The sequence below is a fragment of the Triturus cristatus genome, chromosome 7 (genome assembly GCF_964204655.1).
Source record: "Triturus cristatus chromosome 7, aTriCri1.1, whole genome shotgun sequence".
In the NCBI taxonomy this organism is placed as follows: Eukaryota; Metazoa; Chordata; class Amphibia; order Caudata; family Salamandridae; genus Triturus; species Triturus cristatus.
Genome location: NC_140590.1, coordinates 786,774,827 through 786,799,211, shown reverse-complemented (window position 1 = coordinate 786,799,211; position 24,385 = coordinate 786,774,827). Strand labels below are relative to the sequence as shown.

Below are 24,385 nucleotides of genomic sequence, written 5' to 3'. Positions count from 1 at the left end.
GAGCGGTGCCCATGGCTTTGTTGCAGGTCGTGGCGTTGCTTGCTGTCGTCTGTGTTGTGATTTCCCTCTGTGGCAGCTGAAACAGCAGTTACAAATGCAGAAGGACCGAGGAAATTAAGTCTTTGTATGCCTGAGACTATAGAACAGGAGGCAAGCTCTACTTCAAGCCCTTGGAGATCTTCTTCAAGCAGGATACACCGCAAAGTCATTGTCTTCTCCTTGGCAGAAATGGCCACTGCAGGCCAACACCAGACGGCACACAGCAAAGGGGCAGTACTCCTCTTTCAGCTTTCCCAGCTCATCTCCTTGGCAGAGGTTCCTCTCGAGTCCAGAAGTAATCTAAAGTCCTTCAGTCTGGGCCCCAATATTTATACCGCAATTTCTCTTCCCTCCCCCCCCCCCCCCCCCCCCCCCCTCTTCCCCTCCCTACTGTATATGTAGCCCGGTCTAATCAGCCCAGCCCTGACTTATCCAGGAAAGGAAGGACACACCTCATCCCCCCCCCCCCCCCTGTCTACAGTGAATGCACATCCCCCCAGCCCCTGTCACTCCTAAGCCAGACATTCAATCCACAAACCTGCAGAGGCACACAGGGTGGCAAGCAAGAAAATACCCACTTTTTTAAAAGTGGTATTTTCAAACACACAATATAAAAAAATCATCTTTACTTAAAGATGCATTTTTATATTCAGAGTTCAGGCATACTAATCTCCATCTTTCAACCTTGTCCCAATGGGAATTTTTACTTATAAGATGGGATAAATAAGCTCTCATTCTATCCTATAACACAGACAGCCTTTCCATAGTGAACAACGAAATGCACTGTATTTCCCTATCAGGACATGTCACACATCAGTACATGTCCTACCTTTCACATACACTGCACCCTGCCCACAGGGGTACCCTGGGCCTCCCTTAGGGGTGACTCGCATGTAGTAAAAGGGAAGGTTGGTGCCTGGCACGTGGATGCACTCGCCAGGTCGACATGGCAGTAGAGACTGCATGCAGACACTGCAGTGGCAGGTCTGAGACCCCTTTGGAAGGATGCTTGTGTGGGCGGCACAATAAGTGCTGCGGGCCCACTAGCAGCATTTGACTTGCAGGCCCTGGGCACACACAGTGCACTGTACTAGGGACTTAGTAGTAAGTCAAACAAGCCAACTGTGAAAACACCAATCCATAATAACAATTTACACACAGAACATATGCACTTAAGCACTGATCAGCAGTCGCAAAGTGCCTAGAGTCCTAAAACCAACAAAAACGGGGTCAAAAACAGGAGGTCCAAAAGCAAAATGTCTGGGGATAAACCCGCTGAAAAATCCAGGTCTAATAGTGATTTTGTTGTTGTCGTTGTTAAAGTTTTGGGGCTAGTTGTGTTCTGAAGTTAAGTTTAAAAGTCACTGTTGGCCACTCTCACTTTGTGTATGGAAAGCTGCTGAGGATTAGTAGTAATTTGTGCAGTCTGTCAGCCTTCAACTCAAGCTTCCTATAATGCCCATTTTCTGACCCAGCATTTTTTGCCTTAAGTGGAATGGGTATGCCCGGAAGTGGGTCCCTTGCTCGCTGTGCCACTGGATTCAAGCTAGCCTAGTTGATGAAGGGTGTTACCCTAAAACCGGTCCCAGGATGCTTGTTTCTAGTTTAGGGAGAACCCAGCTTGGCAGTTCAGGCTGAACTGTTCCCATGAGAAGCAGGGTCAAGACTGATTTGCATATGGCTGGGTCCAAACTGGAGAGACTTCGTAATCAAAAGAACAATGGATTTAACCCAGATCTCGGGACTAAGGGGTGAATGTTTGATTCATTCAGCATTCGGTCTATTTGTTGTTGCAGCCATTTTCTGACCTGGCACACATTTCAGGTGTTTCAAGTTTTTTGCTTTTAGCAGCACCCTCAAGGCAGGAGCATCCGAAATTAGACGTGTACCGAAATTGCAACATTCAGACACTAATTTAGAACATTTTGGTAGTGTTAAAATTTCGCCAAATATTCTAGAACTTGATTTGTAACAGTAAATGTCCTCGAGGTTTTTTGGGGGTGGCAGGGGGAGATTGCACTTTGTGAAAATATTTTATGACTGGCACTAGAGTAAAGATGTTGTCTTTCTATGTCTGCATAGCATTTTCCCTCAGGACCATTTCAGTGTTTGTGAACCATTCCTTCCTTGGAGGAAGAAAAGTTGGACAGAGGAAATGGTGTCTACCATCATTACTTTATGATGGCACCTCGATAACTCTGGTGTTCTTTACAGCAGAGCACCTGGAGGCACATACTGGGAAAGGTTTGGAGGGAAACGTCAACTCTCATATTACCTAATGAATGTGGGCCAGAAAACCTTCTTTGGGGGCATCTCGGTGAGGGAATGGGAAGCTGTATACCTGGGGATTATAATTGGACTTCCATGGTTTTAGATTGGCCTGTGTGTGTGTTATTGTTTTTGCTGGAGCTCAGGGCTGCATGGTGATGGAGGGGAAATGTCTGCAGTAATGTCAGAACATTCTGTGCCCCCACTAGTTTGCTGTGGACTGTTGTAGGTCTTGTGCGCAGTGTGATACCCAGAGATGTCAATTTGACAATAGCTTTCATTTTATTTTGTGACTTGACCGAATATTTGAACTTTTGTAAGACCCCTTTTCGAGGTGATTGTGTGTTGAATTTAGAAATTCAGAGCTTAGTTTTGCGACATTCTTTAATTCGACGAATGCATGAAATTAAGTTGGAGACAGTTGGAGAACTCTTTGGTATCCGGTGAGTGCATTCCAGTACGTTTTGAGCATTTTGGACGCTATGGGAGTGATCGTTAGCGATGTGTTAATGGTTTCACTTCAGGTTGCATTGGGGAAGATTTCATTTTTATTGTGAACCAAGTGGAAAAATTCTAAACCAGAATTACGGACCCTGTCAAAACTAAGAAAGTTGGAATGTAAGAGCTGATGGAGACAATCTGACCCTTTCCAGCTCTGTAAGTGCTCTACATAAAGGTACTGTGCCAAAGGCCACGCAGGTAAAGACTGGGGGCAGTACAGAAGGGTAGCCCAGCATCAGTGCACTTTCTCCGGTTGTGGCTACAGGATATTTGCAGTTTTGTTTCCGTGTCATGATGGTGACTCTGGTGCAGAGCACCCTGTGAGCCCCTTGTGGGGGCTGCGGATGAAGGAGAATGCTGTCGTCTCCTTGAAGGGCCAGAGGTGGTAAACGGGCAGGTGGCCATCCACGCCTCAAGCATGTGACTGCTGCTGGCTCCCTCTGGTCATAAAGGTCCTTGGAAACGCGTGGGGTACCCAACAGCCTGTTGCAGGCCTTCTGCATGACTCTCCAGACTGCATGACTCTCCAGACTGCATGTGACCGGTAGTAATGAGATTCAAGCAGGTTTGGGGCCTGTGATTCGCCGAAAAAGCGCTTCAACGCCTCTTCAGGGGTAGTAAGCGCTATATAAATGCAATTGCAAAGACTAAAGACAAAGTGCTCTACATGGAGGAAGTACAACTTCCTTAGGCAGCTTGTCGTCACATGTCATTTGCCTATTGCAGTTTGTGTGCTGGTGGCAGAACACGTAGTTCCTGATCTCTATCAGCACTTTCTTAGACCACTAACCACGATACAGGAATTCCTGAGAGTGCCCAAGAGAAGCAGTCAGTTGGACTCCTGAAATGCCGTAGCTCTTCTCTGGCTCCCTCTGAGGTTTGCTTTGTGTGTTTTCACCATGTGGAAGGTTCCGCTCCCTTTCCAGTACCTTTTGTACCAGAGCCGAGGGGTCCTGTCCACTGGGGCAGATGCCCAGGGGTGAATGGACCCTTACGTGTGATACCCACAGCTGGGTCCAGGGCAGACCCTGAAGCTAGTCGAGTCTACTGTGTCTCATTCAACACCCCTGGCTGCAGATGGCGGGCCAGGCCGTGGGTGCGGTTGCTGTGCACTGCACCTGTGTAGGTACAGTTCATTTAATGGCTATATGGTGGTGTGTATACTACTACATTCTTGTGGCGTTGGGTGTAACCCATGGTTCTTGAAGCTGGGCAGTGCATGAAATGGCTTTGTCAATGTCACTAGACCTACTTGCCTCCCCTACTGGTTGTGTTTTTTTTGTTTGTATATTACTGAAAGTCTTCTGGTCATGTAGCAGTGTGAAATGCACGCATCGCACCTGCTGCTAGTCAGTGGCTGGCATCCCTGCCCTCTGCAGGTGTTTGCTGATGAAAATATGTCAATATTTTGTGACTGGATCACAGCGCACAAAGGTCAGTCACTTCTTTGTTGACATTTCTTTCTCGTGATTCCAGCGAAGTCAGAAGCCGCCAGGCTCTTTTCTCTGATTCAGGTCCCACGGCATGTGAAGTAATTTCCTGTGATGTCACCAGGACGGAGATTGTGGAATGTCATTTCCAGTGACCTCATTCTAGTCGTTTTAAAACTTGAAACTGCTACCTCTTTTCTTTGAGTATTGAATGTTAACAAGTATGACTAGATTTGCTCACTTTGTGAGTTCATAGAGTCCTTATGCGCCCGGCCTCCAACTGCATCCATGCGGTTCTGCATAGAACTGCCTTGGGACGATTACTTCACTAGTGATGGCCCCTTGTGTCTTGATTTGCAAGGCGTGATTTCCTTCTTAGACTGGTGAGTGAGCTTTTTGTCGCTATGCCTTTTAAATGCATTTTTTCACCAACAGAAGTGAGGTGAAGCAGATTTGGTAAATCCAACTACAGCTATCCTATAATAAGAAAAATGTATACGTTTTAAGCAATGTGTGCCTGCCTTGCATTGTAACCAAGGTTGTGTTTTTTAGTATGAAAGTAGTCCACAGGCCTCTGGATTGATCGTTTGAGTGCTTAATTTCTGCCTGTGGATGTAGGTGGTTGGCATTGGAATTCAAGTTTCCATAATCAGACTTTACCTCGCAGCACACGAGAGAGAGGCAGAAAAGTAAAAAAGCCATAAATGCAAAATTAGAAAAACAGTGACGAGGGAAATAACCGGAATGGAAAAGAACCAGTAAGAGGGAGAGGAGGTGGCGGGAAATGTAGGGAGTTGGAATCCTATTTCAGCAGCACTAGCAGTGGGCTCTAAACGTTTGGCCCCTGCACATGTGTTTTTACAGATTAAGCACAGTGTAGTTCTGGCTGCAAGTGCATGCTCCCAGCTTTCTACACGGTAGCTCTGAATTGCAACTTGGTCTAAATGGTGGGGTCCAATTGTAATCCTCAAGAATTGAGATGCATTTAAAGGTGCGGTTTTTTTTCTGTTTTTTTTTTTTCTTTTTGCAAGTAACTACACTCTTTCAATAGTAGACTGGAGTCCGTGCCACCTGAGATGCAAGTTAGCGCAGTGAGAAAGATGCTTTGTGCCATAATGTCTGCTCGGTGCTGAGAAGACAACTTGGGTGGAATGGTGGATGTTGGATAATTGCTGCCTCCATTTCTCCTCTTCCCCCGATCCTATTTGCGTGCCCCAAAGTTCCATTTCTCTCAATGGTTCAAATTATGAAAGGATGGAGTAATGGGTTATGGTACGGCCAAATGATTTTCCACAAGTGCACAGAAGATTTGTGGCGCCGTTTAACTCTTATTCATAGAGTTTGGCTAAGAACAGGAAAGGGCTTTGGGTTGATCTGACAGGACTATTCGGCCATTTTCCAATGGAATGGGGCATACACCAGTGTTGGCCTTGCTCTTACATTTATATTGTGCCACCACAGCTTTGGTACAGTGGGGCAGAGGTGTTTTGAGGGCTTTCTATATTCAGTACACTCTAAGAATACTTTAGGGATATGTGGTGTTGAAGAGGCAGGATGTTCGGATTTATAACCCTTTCGAGGCGAAGCTTGAGTTGGGTACAGCTTCCAGACAATACAAGAGGACAGAGGCTCCCTGGATGGGCTTAGATGTCTTTCTGCTATCCCTGATCAGATCTGTTGCTTGAACAATCTGATACCCTGCTCTTAAAACATTGACCAGCAAAAATGCAATATTTGTATGCAGTCCGAGATTATAGCTTTCTTTGTGGCACAAGTTCTAAGTTTTGTTCTAAGGTGCTTCTCTTTCTAGCTCTGTTCTTCTATTTGACATTGTGGTGTTTTCTCAATGTTTTAGGTACTCTGGTTGCGCTGCCCTGTCCATCCGGGCCAGTGGTCTGCCGAATTGTTGGGGGGAATGAATGGCCCATCACCATCTATGGAAATGTGACGATTGGCACTACTTGGGCTAATGGTTTGTCAAGGAACTATGACTTCTTCATTGGCCTGGGACTGGCCATCTTGTCCAGCTTCCTCATCGGCAGCAGTGTCATCCTGAAGAAAAAGGGGCTGCTGAGACTGGTGGAGCATGGAAGCACCAGAGCAGGTAAGACTCTCGCAGGGGCATGTGAACAACTATTACCCATCATGAATTCCTTTCTTCTTTAGGCCCCTGCTGGATCTCGTGCATGCTATAGAGTACACGTACAACCTGCAGAATATTGACTTTATTTGAGCCTGTGCATACTGCTCTATACTGGACTCTTGTTGGAACTTTGCGTGCTAAGGAACCCTGGTCATTGGTAGCCACACAGCTCTCGCTGTGACCTGCGCCGCATAGTCCCTTCTTGATGTACCTTTTTAGAAGCTGTCCATCACTGGCGCTTGTTAGGACCTATGCTTATTATGAAACGTTGACCACTACTGCCTTGTGATAATCACTAGGACCTCTCTATCCTTTGTACTGCAAGGTCTTGGTGACACTAGTCTTTGTCTGCTGCTGAGAATTGCATGCCCAGTGGACTGCTGGTTCCTGCTTGGATGCACACATTCGGTCTGAAATGAGCACTCACTGCTGTGCCAGAACTTAGATTGTTGCGTTTGGGTTTCATAACCCAGGTAACATGACCTCCGTGGTGACCTCCCCTGTAAACCGGTCCATTGTCTCCCAAGTGCTGGCCTTGCTGGCTGCTCACGGGTGGTTTACTGAACAAGCAACAATCTGCTTTGTCCTTCGCACATCACTGACCTCATCACGGAGCCTAAGCGCATACCGAGTGCAGGTGTGTACACAGACACCTTTAGCTCCAGTGATTCGAGAGAAGGCGCGGGCGGTCGCCCTCCTGTGAAGGCGTCCTCGCTTTAAAATGAGCCATCCTGAAATAGAGGCGCCTGGTTACAGTTCAACTACCTCAGGGGTTCTCCCATCTTAGGGACTCCCCAGTGGGATGCAATTGTAAGCGGCTGCCTTGTTTGTAGCGGGCTCATCTTTGGTAGCAGAGAACCCCTACCCTGTGAGGTTACATGCCCCACATCGCTCCTAGCCAGTCCAAGGCGAGGGCACTTCAGGCAAGAGAAAGAAGGGGTGGGACACGCAGGCACATGGAGGCCCGCAATGTTCTCGGAGCTTCTTAGCTTTTTGGAAATACTTTGAGGCCGAGTGGGCTGGTGCAGCTGCTGGCCTGGGTGTGCTTGTGCATGGCCGAGGGAGACGCGAACAGCCAGCCGATGCCTGTATGAGCTCGGTGCGGCTTTTGTTAAATCCTCATTTCCTACTTTCCCCTCCCCTTTGCCCCACCCTGTCCCCTACTCCCACGAGCATAGGGGGAGGGGGGGTGGTCAGTGGTTCACCCAGGCTGGCATACCAGTGCTGTTTCTCGCGTCCATATAAAGCTTGTTTCATGCTCGTGGCCTAGTATCAGTAGATCCAGGTTGTGTTTCTGCTCATTTAAATTTCTGTTTACAAACTCGACAAAACCAAGACTGCATCCAAGCACAATCATTTACTGGTCTAAAATAGGTATTTTTTTTTCTCTAACCTTCCTAACCGGTAGTCAATGCAGAACAAGCCTGAACGTTTCTGGCAAGAAAATCTGAACTAAAACATCTCTTAAGTAACTTAGGGTAGGGAGGGCTGAAGAGGGTGAGCAGACTTTGCGTAAGCAGGAACATCACCAGCCCTAGAAGATGTCCCCTATTCAAAGCTATCCATGCAGCGTTGATGGGCCCCTCGGTGGCTTTATCAGTGTATATGGAGAGTTCACTCTGTACATCCGAACAAAGTTGTGTGGGTGAGGGTTCCAAAATAAGATTTCTGCACTATTAAACTGATATCAAAAAGACCCGTTGAAACTGTATCAACTTTAACTTAAGTTAGCCAGAAGAAGCCAGGAGCATTCAATAATCATAAGGCCTCTACACCTCACCTGTAAGGGTTACTTGCAAGAAAAACTGGTGCATTAATGGGTGTAGAGTTTTACACCTGGAACATCCATCAAGACACAGAGCTCCAGGTAGATTATTTCTCAACTACCGAACTGCAAGCTAATTCTTTTTGTTATTTCCCCTTTGAAACTGATGCTACCAGCTCCTTTCAGGGAATGAAAGCCAGCAAAAGGCCTCTTGGATGCCTGCTGGGCTTGAAAGAGTTTGTCCCTATTTTCAAAACCCTCTCTGGAGAATCGGCCTGTTCCAGTGACTCATGGAGATACAGTGAGTAGGTAAACTTGTGCAAGGGTGCTGTAAGAAATTGGGTTACTGGTTAAGAGAGGTGAAAACCTTATCTAGCAGCAACCACAATTCTCGTCGGGGTGAAGTCCCAAGAAAACTCCAAATTAATCTGTGCTCAACACTTTGGTAGCTTGGCACTGTTAGTGTCAATTGATATGAAATGTAAATAATCGCAGTAGTCAAGATTCATAATCCATGAATTTAATGTAATGGACTTCTTTTCAATCCTTCATTATCTTAGTTCGATACCAATCATTATTCAATAATCATTTCAAATGTGCTCCAATGCATTTCGGGCATTACGCCCTTCGTCAGGGTTTATTTCGATATGTGGTTGATCGTGCTTCTCTAGATTCTCCGTGACGATACTCAAACAAATGCCGATGACGGACGGTGTTTGAGGAGCGCATTTGAAATGATTATTGAATAATGATTGTTCTCGAACTAAGATAATGATGGCTCGAAAAGAAGCCCATTATCTCGAAGCCCACGTCCCCTATGGGCGGTACACGGCTTCATCCAGCCATGCCCAACCAACTTACAAACTATGCATCACCTCGGAACCGCTGACTTGGCACACAGCGCGTCTCTCCGCGCACGCCCACCGTCTGGCATACTTTAGCTTCCACCGAGTACATTGAGCATGCCCCGTGTTCCGGCCATGCCGGAGGCAGGCGCTCGCTGGCATTAATACATAGAGCAGTCTGAGACACCGGATGTAACGCGCACCAAACGACGCGCATTCCCCGTGCACGCCCACAACCTCGCAAACTTTAGCTTCAAACAAGTGCATTGAGCATGCCCCGTGTTCCGGCCATACCGCAGTCAGGCGCTAGCTAGCTTCAATACACAAAGCAGTCTGAGACACCGGATGTATCGCGCGTCAGGCGACGCGCACTTGGGTGCCCCTCCACCTGTCTACAGTTTACCTACTATTCAATCAGGATACTCCGTATATAGAGCACTTCCCGGATCCTCTCATTTTAACATCGGGGAGGACCGGGAGCAGTCACATAGGAGCAACGCGGAGAACTTCCCTTGAGGCAGTAAGAGGGTGTTTGGATGCAGGACGGCTGTTTTGCATTTTATTTTAAGTCTTCTTAAGTAGGAGTGTGACTTGAATTTTTACAACTATTTTGATACTACCGTTCACGTCGAGTGCCGTCTGTTTTTCTTCCTTTTCAGAGTGTGACAACAGGTGTTCTCCTCTCCCCTCCTCCCATGGGGCAAGTAGTTATGATTTTTAGGGTAAGACAAGTGAGATTCTTATCTCACATCATTCTTGAACTGTGTACACATAGTGTCACATGAGTAGTCACTCACATTGTTTTGAACCAGTGCATGCATTGTTTCCAATATTCTCCTGTGACCCAATTATGTTACAATTTCCATTTTTGACTGTTTTTATTCCAGGCTTGATACAATGAAGCCATTTCTAGAGTGGAGAGTGACACAGGTCACACCCGCACAGTGATATCTTCCTACCACCAGTTGGTAAGAACGGAGCCCCCTTCCTTTTATATTTAGGGCCTGATGAATGCCTTGGACCCATTGGGGCCATTTTGGCAGAAACATGTCGACCACTTACACCACGGTTATGGGACAATTATTTCCCCATTAACCGTCCATTGATTTTAATATCGTATAGTTACTAGTCAAATTAAAAACACAATTTAGTAACTATAATGATTTTTATTTTCACTCAATTTCTCACGGGCCCCCACTTAGATTAGAAGTGCATCCCTTTCATCAGGTGTATGCCCGCCCTCTAGCAAACTGAGGTTTTAGAGGGCGAAGACTGGTCGATGATGAAGCATGACACCAGGTGGTGTGTGAGACCAGTCAGTCACATTTTGTGAGATGCCTATACTCGCAAATCAATCATAATCTCATAGTGGTCACTATACTAGGAGCAGCTCTTGTTGTGGTTAACATTCATTGTTGGAGGCTGCTAGCTCCCAGAACCCGTGCCTCTTGTTCCCTTCCCCACGCATTGTGGGGCTTACTTGTGGTTAGGATAACTCCAATGTTAGGCCTTGCAGTTGTGAAAAACAAATGTAAGAGTTTTTCACTACCAGGAATTGTAAAACATAAAATTACATGTCCATCTTTTTAGATACATTGCACCCTACCCTGTGGGCTGTTTAGCGCCTTCCCAACGGTTGACTCAATTATTAAACAATGAAGGTTTGGACATGGCAGACTGTTTATTTTGCCAAGTCAAAATGGCAGTTTGTAACTGCACACCCAGGCTGCAATAGTAACCCTTAGAAATGATTGATGTGCTTAAGTGCGTGGCACAATAAGTGTTTAGGCCCACTTGTAGCATTTAATTTACAGACCCTGGGTACATGGATTACCGCTTTACTAGGTACTTCTAAGTAAATTCAATCTGCCAATTGGGGATGAAAAAATGCTGCCATGATTTAAGGGATGTGCGCATGCACTTAACCACTGGTTAGTAGTGGTAAAGTGCACAGCACAAACAAGATCATCAAAATGGAGGAGAAAAACAAAGTTATGTGGAAGGCCTCCCTAGGGCTCTTGGGTCTAGCAGGTGCTCAAGATGTTGCCTTTACCTGTTCCTCAAAGTGCCAGTTCTGCTGCTCCATAGACCAGTACAAGTGCCGCATCAGAGTGGATTTTATCCTGCGTTAAACATGCTCTCAGTTCCTACACAAAGCTCCACAACACCCACATAGGTTTCCGGGTGACCTAGAACAGAGACTGGCTAGCTTATCAATTGGAATCTGTGTTCATGGTGAACCAGCTGCAGGTTCAACGACTTTGACTTTCAGGTATTGAGAGTCGTACAGGAAAGTACTGGGGAGTCCGTTCAAAGGATTGCAGCCATCATTCTGAAGACTCTGCCAACCACCCTCCCAGTCTTGTTCGAAGGTAGAATAGAACAGTCAGCACATCCAGCAAGGTATTGGAGGTCTTGAATACCTGGACTTCCAAAACAGATTTGACCATGGTCTCCCATACAGTATCAAGCACCCACCCTCTCATCAGTGGGGACATCACTAAGAGGATAAAAGCCCTTGCATAGCTATGGGCAACTTGCAAAGTAAAACTAAAAGGTGGAACCGCACTCAAATGTAATTTATAATTCCAAAAATAAATTTAACCTGTTAACATCCAGGCTACTGTATCATAGTCTTATCTGACTTTGAAACATCTTGTGCCATAATTTTTTTTATTTTTTCTCAGTGAGCTGAACATTCGATGCCCGAGTTTTTGTTAAAAGTCCCCAGCTGAGAAACTGGCTGCTGACTAGAAGGTGCATACAAGGTGTACCTGCCATCACCTCCAACCTGGGTATGGGGACATTGACATTTGTTGGTAGCAGAGTTTGCGTCGCAGACACAGGTCTTTATACCGGTTGACGAAGAAGGCCTAACTGCCTTCACCAGTAAAATCTGTTCAGTATCCCATACTGGGGTCCCTGCATCCTCATTCTGTATTTTATTTTTCATATCTGTAGCTAGGCAGGGAACCATTTGCAGTGTACATGGCACTTTATGAATGTTGCACAAAATGGTGACTTCCTGATAATTTTTGTTGTTCGCTGCGATACTGATAAAATGCATCTAGCATTCTGGATACCTGGAACTCTGTGACCCAGTAGATGCCTGCTTAGGATGTCTGCCCAGTACCGTCCACTCCCATTGTGTCATCCCTGGCCATCGCTTATGAGTGACATGACGTGACCTGGGCAGGGCTGTCTGTTCAGTCTCTTTAGAATCCACAAACCCTACCAGCTGAATCCTTGCCCCCTCCCTCATTTCAAAAGCTTGGTGATGTTTATTCGTTTTATAATACTAGTTGGCATTGGTTCTCTGCCAGTGTCTGCACTTTTGTTTAAATTTTGTCATCCTGTATGCACTTCTCTGGACTTCAGTGCACTATAAGGTATGAGTTCAAAACCACCTAACCTCTCCTACAGCAATTTTTGAGTGCTGTCTCTCTGCCCATGGAAAATCCAGACTACAAAGGAAGTGACTTGGTTATTTAATTGTAGTGCATTAAGGAACATCTAAGCGGCAGATTTAGAGAAAAAATCTTGATAATCTAATTTCCCTTTTAATTTGCAATGGCATGGAATACGATAAAAATTATATCTAGGATGATTATATCCTCCTAGATACAAAATCATGGGGGTATGTGGTTGACATGAAGGTAGAGCAAATGCCAGATAGTGATCATAACCCTCTCTGTGCAGTTATTAAGTGGCACGTAAAGGAAAGTATTACACCCACGAATTTAGCATCAAAAGCAGTAATACCTTCAAACTGCAACAGAAGGCTTAAATGGCATAAAGTGTCAGGTCATGAGGACATTTTATCTGCTATAGACCTTCAAGTGGCCTCTAGGGCAGAAGAATTTGCCCTTCTCAATTCAACGTTGGCTGGGAAGAACTGTATAGACCTTAGTAGTTCTTATAAAGTATTCATAGAAGGCATAGGCTCCTATTTTAAAACAAGAGGGTCAAAGGGTGGGATAAATCCCGTAAACAAAAGAGGTAATCTCTGGTTTACTGCTGAATGCAGAACCCGGAGAAAGGCCATTTTATTAGCCTTAAAGGAAAAAGACCCGGTAGCTGTAAGGCTGGCTAGACAAAATTACCGAAAAACTATGGAAGCTGCTAAACGGGCATGGGAGGAGGACCATTGGCAGGAATTAAAGGCCGCCTTTTTAAAAGATTCTAGCGCCTTCTGAGCTTTAATAACCCAATTAACCAAAAGAGGCTCTGACCCTATCTCCAATAACATAACCGCTCAGCAGTGGTTTCTGCACTTTTCAAATCTGTATTGTAGTGAGGTAGACTCTGATCACCCCTTGTCTGCTGATCCAGACTCTAGCCTAGTACCTATACATTCTGAACCAACAGACTTCTTTACACCCCTAGAGGTACAGTCAGCCATTAAAAACATAGCACCTGGGAAGGCAGCTGGCCCGGATGGCCTCCCAGGAGATTTGATCCTTCATGACCCCGCAGTATGGGCAAATCTTATTTGTAATTTGATGAATTTATTGCTGCGGGGCCATGCAGTCCCAGACTCTTGGAAGGGTGCAGAGGTTGTCACAATTTATAAGAAGGGGGCGAGAGAGGACCCTGCCAACTACAGACCGATAAGTCTAATCGACGTTGTCCAAAAGGTGGTTGGCAGGGTACTCATCTCACGTATGGGGACCTGGATAGAGGAGGGAAATTTTCTTACACATCTGCAAGCGGGTTTTAGAAAGAAAGTAGGTACTATGGGCCAAGTATACAGATTCGTAGCTACCTACTGGAAGACTGTTCTAATTGGTGGGGGATCTTTGTACTTGGCCTTTATTGACCTTAAAACCGCTTTCGACCTTGTTCCTCGGGTTAAATTGTGGCAGCTATTACATGACATGGGACTCCCCCGATATCTTCTGGAACTCATTAAAAGATTACATGAGGGAACGTTTGCAAGAATTAGATGGGGGAGTGAAGGCCAATTGACTGACAGAATACCTGTTCAGAGGGGGGGTCCGCCAGGGATGTGTGATGGCTCCGACTTTGTTCTCCCTCTTTATTAATGGGGTGGCAGACCATTTGAGGGAGGACCCAGCGGATGCCCCCACCCTGGCGGGGGAAAAAATACCAACCCTCCTCTTTGCAGATGACACTTTCCTCCTGTCTAAAACACCCTTTCGGCTCCAGAAATTGCTGGACAGGTTCAGTACCTTTTGCAATAGTCGTGGCCTCACTATAAATACCACTAAAACCAAATTGATGGTATTGTCCAGAAACAAAAAAGCTAGGAAAATTAATATCGCATTAAATGGCGCCTTATTGGAGGAAGTGGATGCATTCGATTATCTAGGGGTCCGGATAAATTCAAAAATGAAATGGGATTTGCATATCTCTAAGATGTTCCTATACTTCAAGAAAGTGACCGGAGCAATTGTAAGAGATCATCGCCTGTCCTCTAGCAAGCCCATTAGCCCCGTATTACTGGTTTATGAGGGCAAGGCACTCTCTGCCGCAACTTACGGCTCTGAACTATGGGGTTCAGAAAGAGTCTCCGACTTGGTCTTAGCTGAACATAAATTTATGAGAGAGTTAGTGGGTCTCCCAGTTTCTACCCCGATTAAACCATTATTATATGATTTGGGTCGTCGCTCAATTAAAGATATCGTTGGGTTTCGCCCCTTACTTTTTTGGGTTCGCCATAGAAAAACCGCAGAACTTAGCAATTATGCTTTAGTTCTTGACGAACTCATTGCATTAAATGGCTATGGGGTGATTCCGTGGCTGAAAAAACTAAGGGATTTGGTATTCAACTTGGGGTTAAAAGATGAATGGTTATCTCAGCAGCCCCCCCCCAAAAGATACCATTAAGAAATTATACTGGGCAAGCATAGAAGCAAAGGATGCGGGTAATCCTAAATTGGGCACTCTTACTAACACATTTTTGACTCACAAGCCAGCACCTAAGCTGGAGCCGTTTCTTGATCTCATCTCCATACCTAGAGATAGAGTTCTGTTCCTCAAAATGAGGCTAGGCACGCTACCCCTGAATGAGTTTACAAACAGCTGGAAAAATTCTAAATCTCTCCACCCAGTTTGTCCGGGGTGTCCTAACCCAACTGAATCACTGGGTAATTTCCTGTTTGCCTGTAAGGCATACAGGGGACCCAGGAAAAAATGGCTAACCCCAGTTTGTAGAATCCTGGGAACCAGGCAGTGTTCAGTGGCCCTTCGTATCCTAACAACGGATACTACATCCCCGTTGATAATATGTGGAGTTGCTAAATATTTGGGGAAAGCATGGCAAATACGATCAAAGCTTGCTGAATTAAATACTGGTTAGACCTTTTATATGGTGTAAATGTGCCACTTTAATGAATTTATGTTTGAATAACTGATATGTATTTGCTTGTCTGTATTCTCTGGGTCTGTCGCCTTTTCTCTTTATTAAGGTATTTTAAGAAATTTGAGTGTATTTGTACATTGTTTTTTATCAATTTGTATTAATCCATTTTAATATTGAATGTCATTTGATCTACGTTGTATTGTGTTTACTTTTATGATACCTTGCTATCGAATAAAGTATATATATCGGAAGAAAAGTAAGCCAAGTTTTTGCCAACACAAAAAAATCTGCCTCCCTCCAAAATCTGGAATGCTGGCATATATGCAATAGTCCATGGAGCGTGGGTGAAATTGCTTAGCATTGGTTCTTCTGATAACCTCTCGCTGCCTGGACTCGATAAAAGGCCTTACAAGCACCCTTCTGACTGGCTTGGCAAACTGCATGCTTTACTGCCTGAAAGTTGTTTTTCCCCCTACATGGCTACATGCCTTATCCTGTCCACCAAAAGTACAATATTGGTTCAACCTCCAAATTCCATACTTGCTCCCAAGTCCAACAAACATCAAGTAAGTAAGTGCTCCTACAGAGTCTTACAACCACACCTCTACATCAGACTTCCAGGCTGAAAAGGGCTCCTTTCTGGCTTTTTACACATCACTCAAAGCACGAACACATTGGCTGTGGATCCCTGTCTAAAAGAAAAACCAATCTGGGCACCCACATTTAAGCACAAATGTATAGTGTGGTCTGTTAACATGCTTCGCAGGCGTCATGAATTTTTTGAGCTTGAACATAAATCTGCTTGAACACTTATAACTAGTTTGAGATCTTTATTGGTTCTGTAACTACAATAAACCTTTCATTCTTTGAACTAACGAAGGGTTAGCCTGTGAATTAAAGGGTAAGAATGCACATTTACCATCTCACCTCTTCCACAAGATGTGCCCTTGTAACCTAGGTGAACCTCAGACTGTGAATAGGTCCTGTTTTGATGGACCAGCTTGCAAGTGCATGGATATAGGTGTTACCTATAGTAAGCCTACCTGGGCCAAATTGACACTGACCTTTTTGCTAGAGATAGATAAAACATGGAAACATGTTGCCTGTGGTAGGCTCTGGATTTGAGAAGAGCTGTGCAGTACAGATGCTTTCATTCATTAATGTGAAATAAGTTGCCATTGAGATGGGCCTTGACTAACTGCATGGTGTCCAAGTTTATAGTAAAACCAAACACCACCATAACCATGTACTAACTACACTCGGGTTGGATAGAAGTGAACGACAGTGGCTAACTGGCCACTCGGGCATATGACTCCGCTTCAGCAGTGGGTCTGAAAATTGAGCATTGTTTGAGATGCTTTCTCCAGGGATGCGTATACTACGGAATGCATAGTAAGCACAAGCTGTACTGTCAGTTAATGGGACAAAAGTCCTCTGCGGACCAATGTATTCTCAAACTCTATGTAGCGTTTACTAATAACTAATTACATCTAATGACCAGGGATGCAATTTACTTACAATAGGATGGCAAATATTTAACATCTATGAAATTTCAGTTACTCTACTGCTGAACCTCACTCTGGTGTTGGAACCCTAGGAGATGGGTCAAATGCAATTGGTCTGCCTTTAATATTCTCCTCTCTGGGGATCAAGAGGAAGCTATCTGTTTTAACAGACAAGCAATCTAGCATCTCAGGTTAAGCGTCCAACATCTCCCTAGTACTGATTGCAATGCAGTTAGTATACCCAGGCAGCTCTGAACTGTACACACCATATGCCTCATCCTTTGGGGAATAAGACCAGTTGCAATACAAGAAGATAATCTCTGTAGAGAGAACCCAGAACCCACACACCAACCTCTGTTGTTATCACCAAGAATACAGAAAGTGGGTGTGCTGAGTTGGGCAGTTGCAAGGATTGACCTGGACATGACTTTCTTTAAACAAGTTGAATATTTCTGGTTTCAATTGATCGCTCATCTTCTTGCACCAATAATTCCTGTAACTCTGTAACGCGTCATTAGAATTTGTGACTGTTAGTTCTGTTTAGAAGGAAGTACCTATGGTTCCACTTCCACAGGAATCTTTGGCCAGTTGTGCAACTATTGTCTTAAATCTTTGCTCTTTCCCGGTCAAAGTCCCTAAGTATATGCATCTCGGGATTTTTATTGAAGTTAATAACCTTTTTGATGCCACGCGGATGAGTTATTAGGCAAAATATCACACAGAGACTGCACTGTTATTGGCCTGTAGTGATATTCGCTTAGTGGTGGATAATAGCCACAGTGATGTGCAAGTGTGGTTCGATCTTAGCACAGCCTTTGATAGGTCTCAAACACTACACTATTGCAGAGACTCTGTGCTGTTCGCATTCAAAGCGGCACTTTGAAATGGTTCCATTAATTTCTTGCACATCCTAGAGAGAATGCGGTCTTCTCTTCTTTTACTTCTACAACTTGTGGTGGTCCTTGTGGTGTACCGCACGGCTGTGATTTAAGCCCACTCTATTTCATATTTGCATATCTCCTCTAGCTATGCTGTTTCAAAAACCTGGTCTTTATTTGGTGTCTTGTGTGGATGATACGCAAGTTAAAGTGCCAGCGATCAATAAATCTGTAGCAGCAGACATCAGACTGGTGAAACTGGAACCCCCCCCCCACCCCCCCCCTCCCCCCCCCCCCCCCAAGTCGCCCTTCCCTGCTCAACGCCTTTGGCAAAGAGCCTAGGGTTCCATATGGACATTAACATTTCCTTAGAAAAACAAACCAATTGGTGTCTCCTCGTCCTGCTTCTTTTATATATGTGTTGCAGAGTTTTGACCGCAGTACTCTACAACTGGTAACTCTGGTTCTTGTCTTATCTCGCCTGGACTATACCAATGTTCCCTATATAGGTCTTCCTTCTAAAACCAATCCCTGCTACACCTCCACTAGTCCAGAACTTGTCTGTTGTGATTTTTGTTGATCTCCATCAACGTTCCTCTGTAACTTCTCATACGAAAGTTCTATATTGGCTCCCTGTGCAAGCTCATATTAAGTTCACGGTTCTATGTATGGTTCAAAGGTTTTTATTTTTATTTATTTTTAAAGAAGCCGGCCCCTCTGTTAAAGACTCCAAACTGAAGCGATACATTGCCAGTATGACTTTAAGATCTTCTGAATCTTTCTTTCTGAAGGTCTGTCAAATCTAGCCTTTTCACATTGGTAGCACGTCTTTTGTGTATCTTGCCTTGAAACTCTGATCCTCTCTGCCTTTAATCTTGGGTTCTGAATCTCATTAGCTAAACTTCGTAAACGGTTAAAAACATGGCTCTTTGCATAATCCAATCTGTTTTCTCTTTTCACAATGTCTGGATACCCTTTTAGGGTAACTGCTTGCATTTGACGCGTTTCTTTAGTAATTTGGTCTTCAAGACTGGACACAGGTGAGAAGAACGTCTCTATGGAGCGGTCTTGGTGCAGGTAAGGCATGCTCCGGGCTTGCTGAGACAATGCACCATTTTCAGAGCAGAGACTGGTGATGTCTCCGTAGCATTGGTTAGGTACCTCTTATAGCCCTGTACTTTCAGAATATTGAGGAGATCTGACAGCTTTATGTCTAAACTGACCTAGACCTGCAAAGAGAAGGCAATAACTGGTAAATAGCGAAAATATCTACTGAGACACACCTAAACTAAGGAAGGAAGAGAAATGCCTGGTCAAACCTGTACCCTTGTTGCCCTACAGCCCATCATTATTTGCCCCTGGGAAAATGTTTCAGTATCTGTGCTCTTCGGAATAACAAAATTTAAGGGGTGCCACTTTGAAAATGGAGTGGGGCTGTATGAGGCTGTTTGCTTCTGGCACCCCCACAACTCCAAGGACACCAGCGTCCGTTTTGATAATGGCACCCTATTTCGATGTACGCAGTTGGTTACATCGAAAGGTGTGCCATTATTAAAACTAACTGCTAACATGGAAATGGATAATTGAAATTAAAAGGATGTCATGTGATATCCAAGACAGATGTCCATTGGCTGATTTAGAATCCTTTTTGTTTCATCTGTATAAATGTCCTGTTGGAGGTATAAAGGTTCTGCATGTTAATGGGTGATTTGTATTGTTTGAGTGACAAACTTTATTGGATGATAAATTACCTTTTAGGCCATTCATTAGTCGTAGATTGCTTTGGCATGTAACCTATTAGTATCTGTACCTACCTTAGAACCGCCACCCCACGGCCCGACTGTTTTAATGTATGTTGAAAATTCTGACCAGTGGGATTTCTTGTCTTTTCCAGGTTGAGGACAGCAGCGCCCAGTTTGCCGAATTTAAATCCACATAACATCTATATTACACTGGCAAAGTAACTTCCTCCAAAGCTCACCTGTAAGTCAGGGGGCTCCAAAGGGCTAGTACTAAAACACCTTCGAAGAGAATACAATCCAATGAGGAAGAACAACATTTCCTACGAAAAGCTTTCCTCCTACAACACTTAAAGGATTTCCTTGGTGACTCGAGCTGGTCCGTTTGTGCAAATGTTCTCTGGGAGGTCAACGGAGGATGTGGCCTAACGGCCAGAGCGGCCAACCTCGAAGCTGGGAAACCGGGTTGTGTCTCGGCAGGGACATACAACATCCTGCGATTCTGGGCAATTCACTTAATGTCCACGTGCATAACAAAATGAATGTGTCCGTCTGTAACGCAACTGGTGCTCATGTAAAGTGCTCTGATACCTTCGGGTGGAGTTCGGGCTACATAAAACTCCAAAGGGGGAAAAAACCTTTTAGCATCAACATTTTGAAAGGGCAGGAGACTCAGTAGCCAAGTAAAGTTAAGCTCACTGTCTGCGCGATGGTCTTCTACCCCCTCCACCCCAAAATTCCTCCCATGCCCCACTCGTATTGGGAGGGCTTTGACTCCAGAAAGCATGGAGTGGACAAATGTCTTCAAACTGAATTCTTGATGAGGTCTTCCACATAGTTTAAGCCCCTAATAATGGAGGTCGCCATTAGGGGTATAACTAGCCATATGGGCTAGTGGGTTGATGGCAGTCTGCTACTTTAAGGTGTTTATGGCCAAGGCAGTGGCTGGGTGTGGGTGCAGTCCCAAAGTAACCTTGCAAGAAAAGTGCACGACTTTCTTATGCACACATACTCGTTTTGTTGTGTCTTTGAAAGGATGCTTGCAGCAACTGTGCCAAACATATGAAATGGAACATTTTGCAAGTTTCTAGTTGTAACTGCTGTAATACGTTTTGCTTATTAGCCAATATATTTTGAAAATTGTGCTGTAAAATTAATCGTGTGACACAATTTTAAATTGAAACTATGCTTGAGGGAAGAGAACCACTCCAGAATCGGTGCAAGGATTTTTGGCGCTTCTGGCAAAATAGCATTTTGCACTGGCAGCTTTCCGCATTTCTCTAGAAACCGCGTCTATCTGAGCTCTCTTTATTATTTGGCACTATCTAGTGTTTGTGTCCTAATGCTCCATACGTACCACACTTCTAGTTCTCTCTAACCTCTCTGCCATTTTATGCCCCTGTTACTCTCATGAAGAATGTGGGACTCGCCTGTTTTCTCGCTCACTAAAATGTGGGGTCATTATCAATGCTCGTCAGTTTCTTTTATCCACCAGTCCAGCCTTGGCCCTCCGGGCTATTGCTGAGCCGTGTGGCTTTAAAGTTGGGCACATTCTGTTGCTCCCTTTTTAGGTCTCGCCTGAGCCAGCGCTCTAGCGCTGCTCTCGCGAGAGCTTTTGTAAAAGGGGTATTTGGAAGTGCAAACCAGTGCTTTCAGGCCGCCAACTACAGTGCATGTGCGCCGGGCGCGCGCACCATTTGGCAGCCTGCGTGATCATTTCGCGGCCGCTTTGATGTTCTCAGTGAGACGCGCGGCCACTGAAAACATCAAAGCGGCCGCAAAAGTGCACACCATTTGCCACCCCCTCCCTTATCCCACTTCCTGCTTGTTACAATTGTATTCTAGAGGCAAAATTAAGTCCGTCTTTTCCATTATACTTGCTTCATTCACAAACTATATTTGATTTTCTGATCAGGAATTTTAATGGCATTCATTTAATGTGCCTGAATAACTAGTAGACCCCAAGTTTGGAAGAACATCTTTTGTGAGGCCTCCAGCTGTGCGAATATTTGTTTCTCCTGCAGTCGGCACGCTACAGACGTGGCATGCATGCGGATCCAGTTGCTAATCGCCTGAAATTAGAAGTCAGCGGAATGCTTTAATTTTCCTCTCTGCTGGGCAAGGCTGATGCCGTAAAGGCTTATAAAGCATTTTCTCCTTGTGCAGTGATCCGCGTGTCTAACCTGTGAAGGAATCGACATTTCTCTAACCCTGCAGATGGAACGTGCTTCTGGCGATGGCAAGGTCGCCCGTGCAGCTTCCGGTTAAATTGGTCATGGAAGCCTGGAGTGAGATGGAGATGTAGTCTCAAGACCCCTATTCCAGTACTTGGATCTAAAGATTTCATATCAGTGCTCTGACATGGTTGACGTTTTCTGAAATTGATTTTACTTTTTAGGCAATTTAAAGCTTTTTATCACACAGTTCCTGTATTAGGTCTACATTTAGGGAGCGACTTTCCAGGTGGTGAAAATGCTCTGTTCGGTCACATATACATTTTCTGTGGTTGCAGTCGGTGTTTAAAGACGTGCTATTTTTAGTCCATTATTTCATCTGGCTGAGGTACAAACCATAAGGTCTGGAATGCGGCATTCATGTGATGCCTTGATTTTTGTAAATGTATAATTATAGGCCAAGCTCTAAATATGAGATGCTCATCCGCACTGGGCCGCCCTTGCTCGCCACAATGGCCAGTGATAACATTTTCCATCATCAGGCCTAACAGATGCAGGATTGTCTCTCACAGTTTGCCAGAGAAAACTTAATCCATACTGAAGTAGATATGGATTCGGATTGAACAGTATTAGAAGAAGATGGATAAAGTGAGAGAATATTTGGTCACTTTCATGTGTGCGGTACTAGTGTTTGTGTGTGTATCCTTCATTTCTAATGCAGAAAACCATAAAAATAATATTTTTGTGCAGCGCTACAATTCCGAACTACTGTTGAGGAAACATAATGAGTGCAGTCTGGCATTTACGCCACATGGCAAACTTCTATATGTGTTATTTGTTAGTAAACTTTGTTATAAACATATAAACACAACTCGCATCTATTGTTTTGTCTCTGGTTTCAGGACAAAGACTTGTTTTGTGAGATCAGGGTCCTCTTTCCCACCAGGAATCCTTCCAGTGACACTCACCCCAGCTCTTCCATCCATTCTGCTCTAATCTCTTCTTCACAAACTCGCAGCTGCCCCGGTTCCCACTCCCTCTCATATCCCTTCTCCCCTGTCCCATTCTTCTCTACCCACACCTTTCTCCCCGTCACTCGTGCACACTTCTCTCTAAATCTTCTTTCGCTCTGTCTCTCGCACACATATCCTCCTCTGGTATTACGCTCTCTCCTGCCACGCATTATCCACAACTCCTTCCCTTTTTTAAAATTCCTTTTTCCATTGGTGTCACTTATTTTTCACCTCACCTCCCACGTAACCTATTTCCCATTACTAGTTCTACAGCGCCGCAAAGTCATACAAACAGCAATAACACTATGCAAATATGATCACTCCACTGCAAACAAAACTAGCATTGGCATAGTCGATAGGTCTCGCCTTTGGGACCTTATAAGTGTTTAGCCATGCAACAGTTGATGTTGCACCAAGGATATTGCGCTGCATAACTAAATACTTATAAGGTCCCAAAAGAGAGACCTATTGGCTATGCCGATGCTTGTTTGAATTTGAAATAGATTTAATTAGTGAAATGTCACTACTTAAGACGCGAGAATTTGCTGACGGGTATTGGTTTATTCTAATTGTTCATGTATTTATCTTTGTATGTAGTTCAGTGAGGTGCTGGAACTGAAGCCTTAAAGAATTGAACTGAATGTCGCCAAAATGTGTTTGAATCGGTCAGGTGGCTCGATGACTTATATTCTCGCCAATATTAAGTTTGATCGGCAGGTCTGACTAACGCACACTTCCGTCCCAGGACTGTAAATCGCGCAATAACTACACCCCACGCTGTTACTTGAAGCGTAAAAGGCCATTTTATTAGGACAAAGTTGCAACCATATAAACTTTATTAAACAGTACATAACTGCAATAAATATACTTTCCCATCCCATACTGACTCATTCTCCATTCATCCTTCTCCAAACCATCTCACCAGTTTGACTCTTCCCCAAATCACTCGGTGACCTCCTCCCTCTCCCTATTCTCACCTTCACTTGCCCTCCAAGCATCCTCTGTTGAATCTCCTTCATTGCTTCCGCGCCCCACTATCAGTCACCCGTGTACCGTTCTCTCCCCCCCCCCTTCCCCCTCGAGGGGTGGATCTGCCCGTATGTGACTCACCACCCCTCCAAAGTAGCGCAACGTCGCTACCCTGCAACCTGCCCTAAACTGGCACGCTAAGACCGGCCCAGTCTCATGCCCTCCCTAAGCTTGTAGGGTGGGTGGGCGGACAAACTTTTTATTCTAACCCTCCCGGTGGTGCTAAGGTGTCAGGAAGAGGCCGGATCCTCCTCTCCTGACACTTTATATGCGTACCTAACTCCCTCCCCATCCCAAACTCTAAATCCCTCCCCCACCTTGTCCTTCCGGCCTTGCGCGAATAGCCCCGGGGGAAGACTGGTCTGTGACCTTAACTTCCCCCAGGGGCCGTCATGGAGTTCCTTAAGATCAGGTAATAGTTTTTGGGAACGGCATACGTGCGAAGCGCTATATAAAATATGTTGCTGTGTATTATTGTTAGTATTTGCAGTCCAAGTGCAACCTGTGTAATTCGGTAACACGTTTGAGTATGGTGTTAAAAGAGAACACTCTTCTTGTATGTGATTGGGTTGCATGCCTCTAGTCGCTGATGGACGTCAGCTGGGGTGTGCGTTACAGGCTCTGGCAGCACGTGCTAACAATCTACTCTTTCTGCAGGCGATGGGGGACACGGCTATCTGAAGGACTGGATGTGGTGGGCCGGCCTGTTAACAAGTAAGTTGGCATGCATG

General features: G+C 44.9%; 1 protein-coding gene across 1 annotated transcript in view; it reads left to right on the top strand.

Annotated features, from left to right (window-relative positions):
* The window catches only part of NIPAL4 (NIPA like domain containing 4), a 59,005-nt gene that overhangs the window by 25,518 nt on the left and 9,102 nt on the right, over positions 1-24,385 (top strand). The window contains exons 2-3 of the mRNA XM_085617603.1: positions 6,094-6,342; positions 24,312-24,368. Of these exons, the coding sequence (XP_085473729.1) occupies positions 6,094-6,342; positions 24,312-24,368 (306 nt within the window). The remainder of the gene's footprint in view (positions 1-6,093; positions 6,343-24,311; positions 24,369-24,385) is intronic.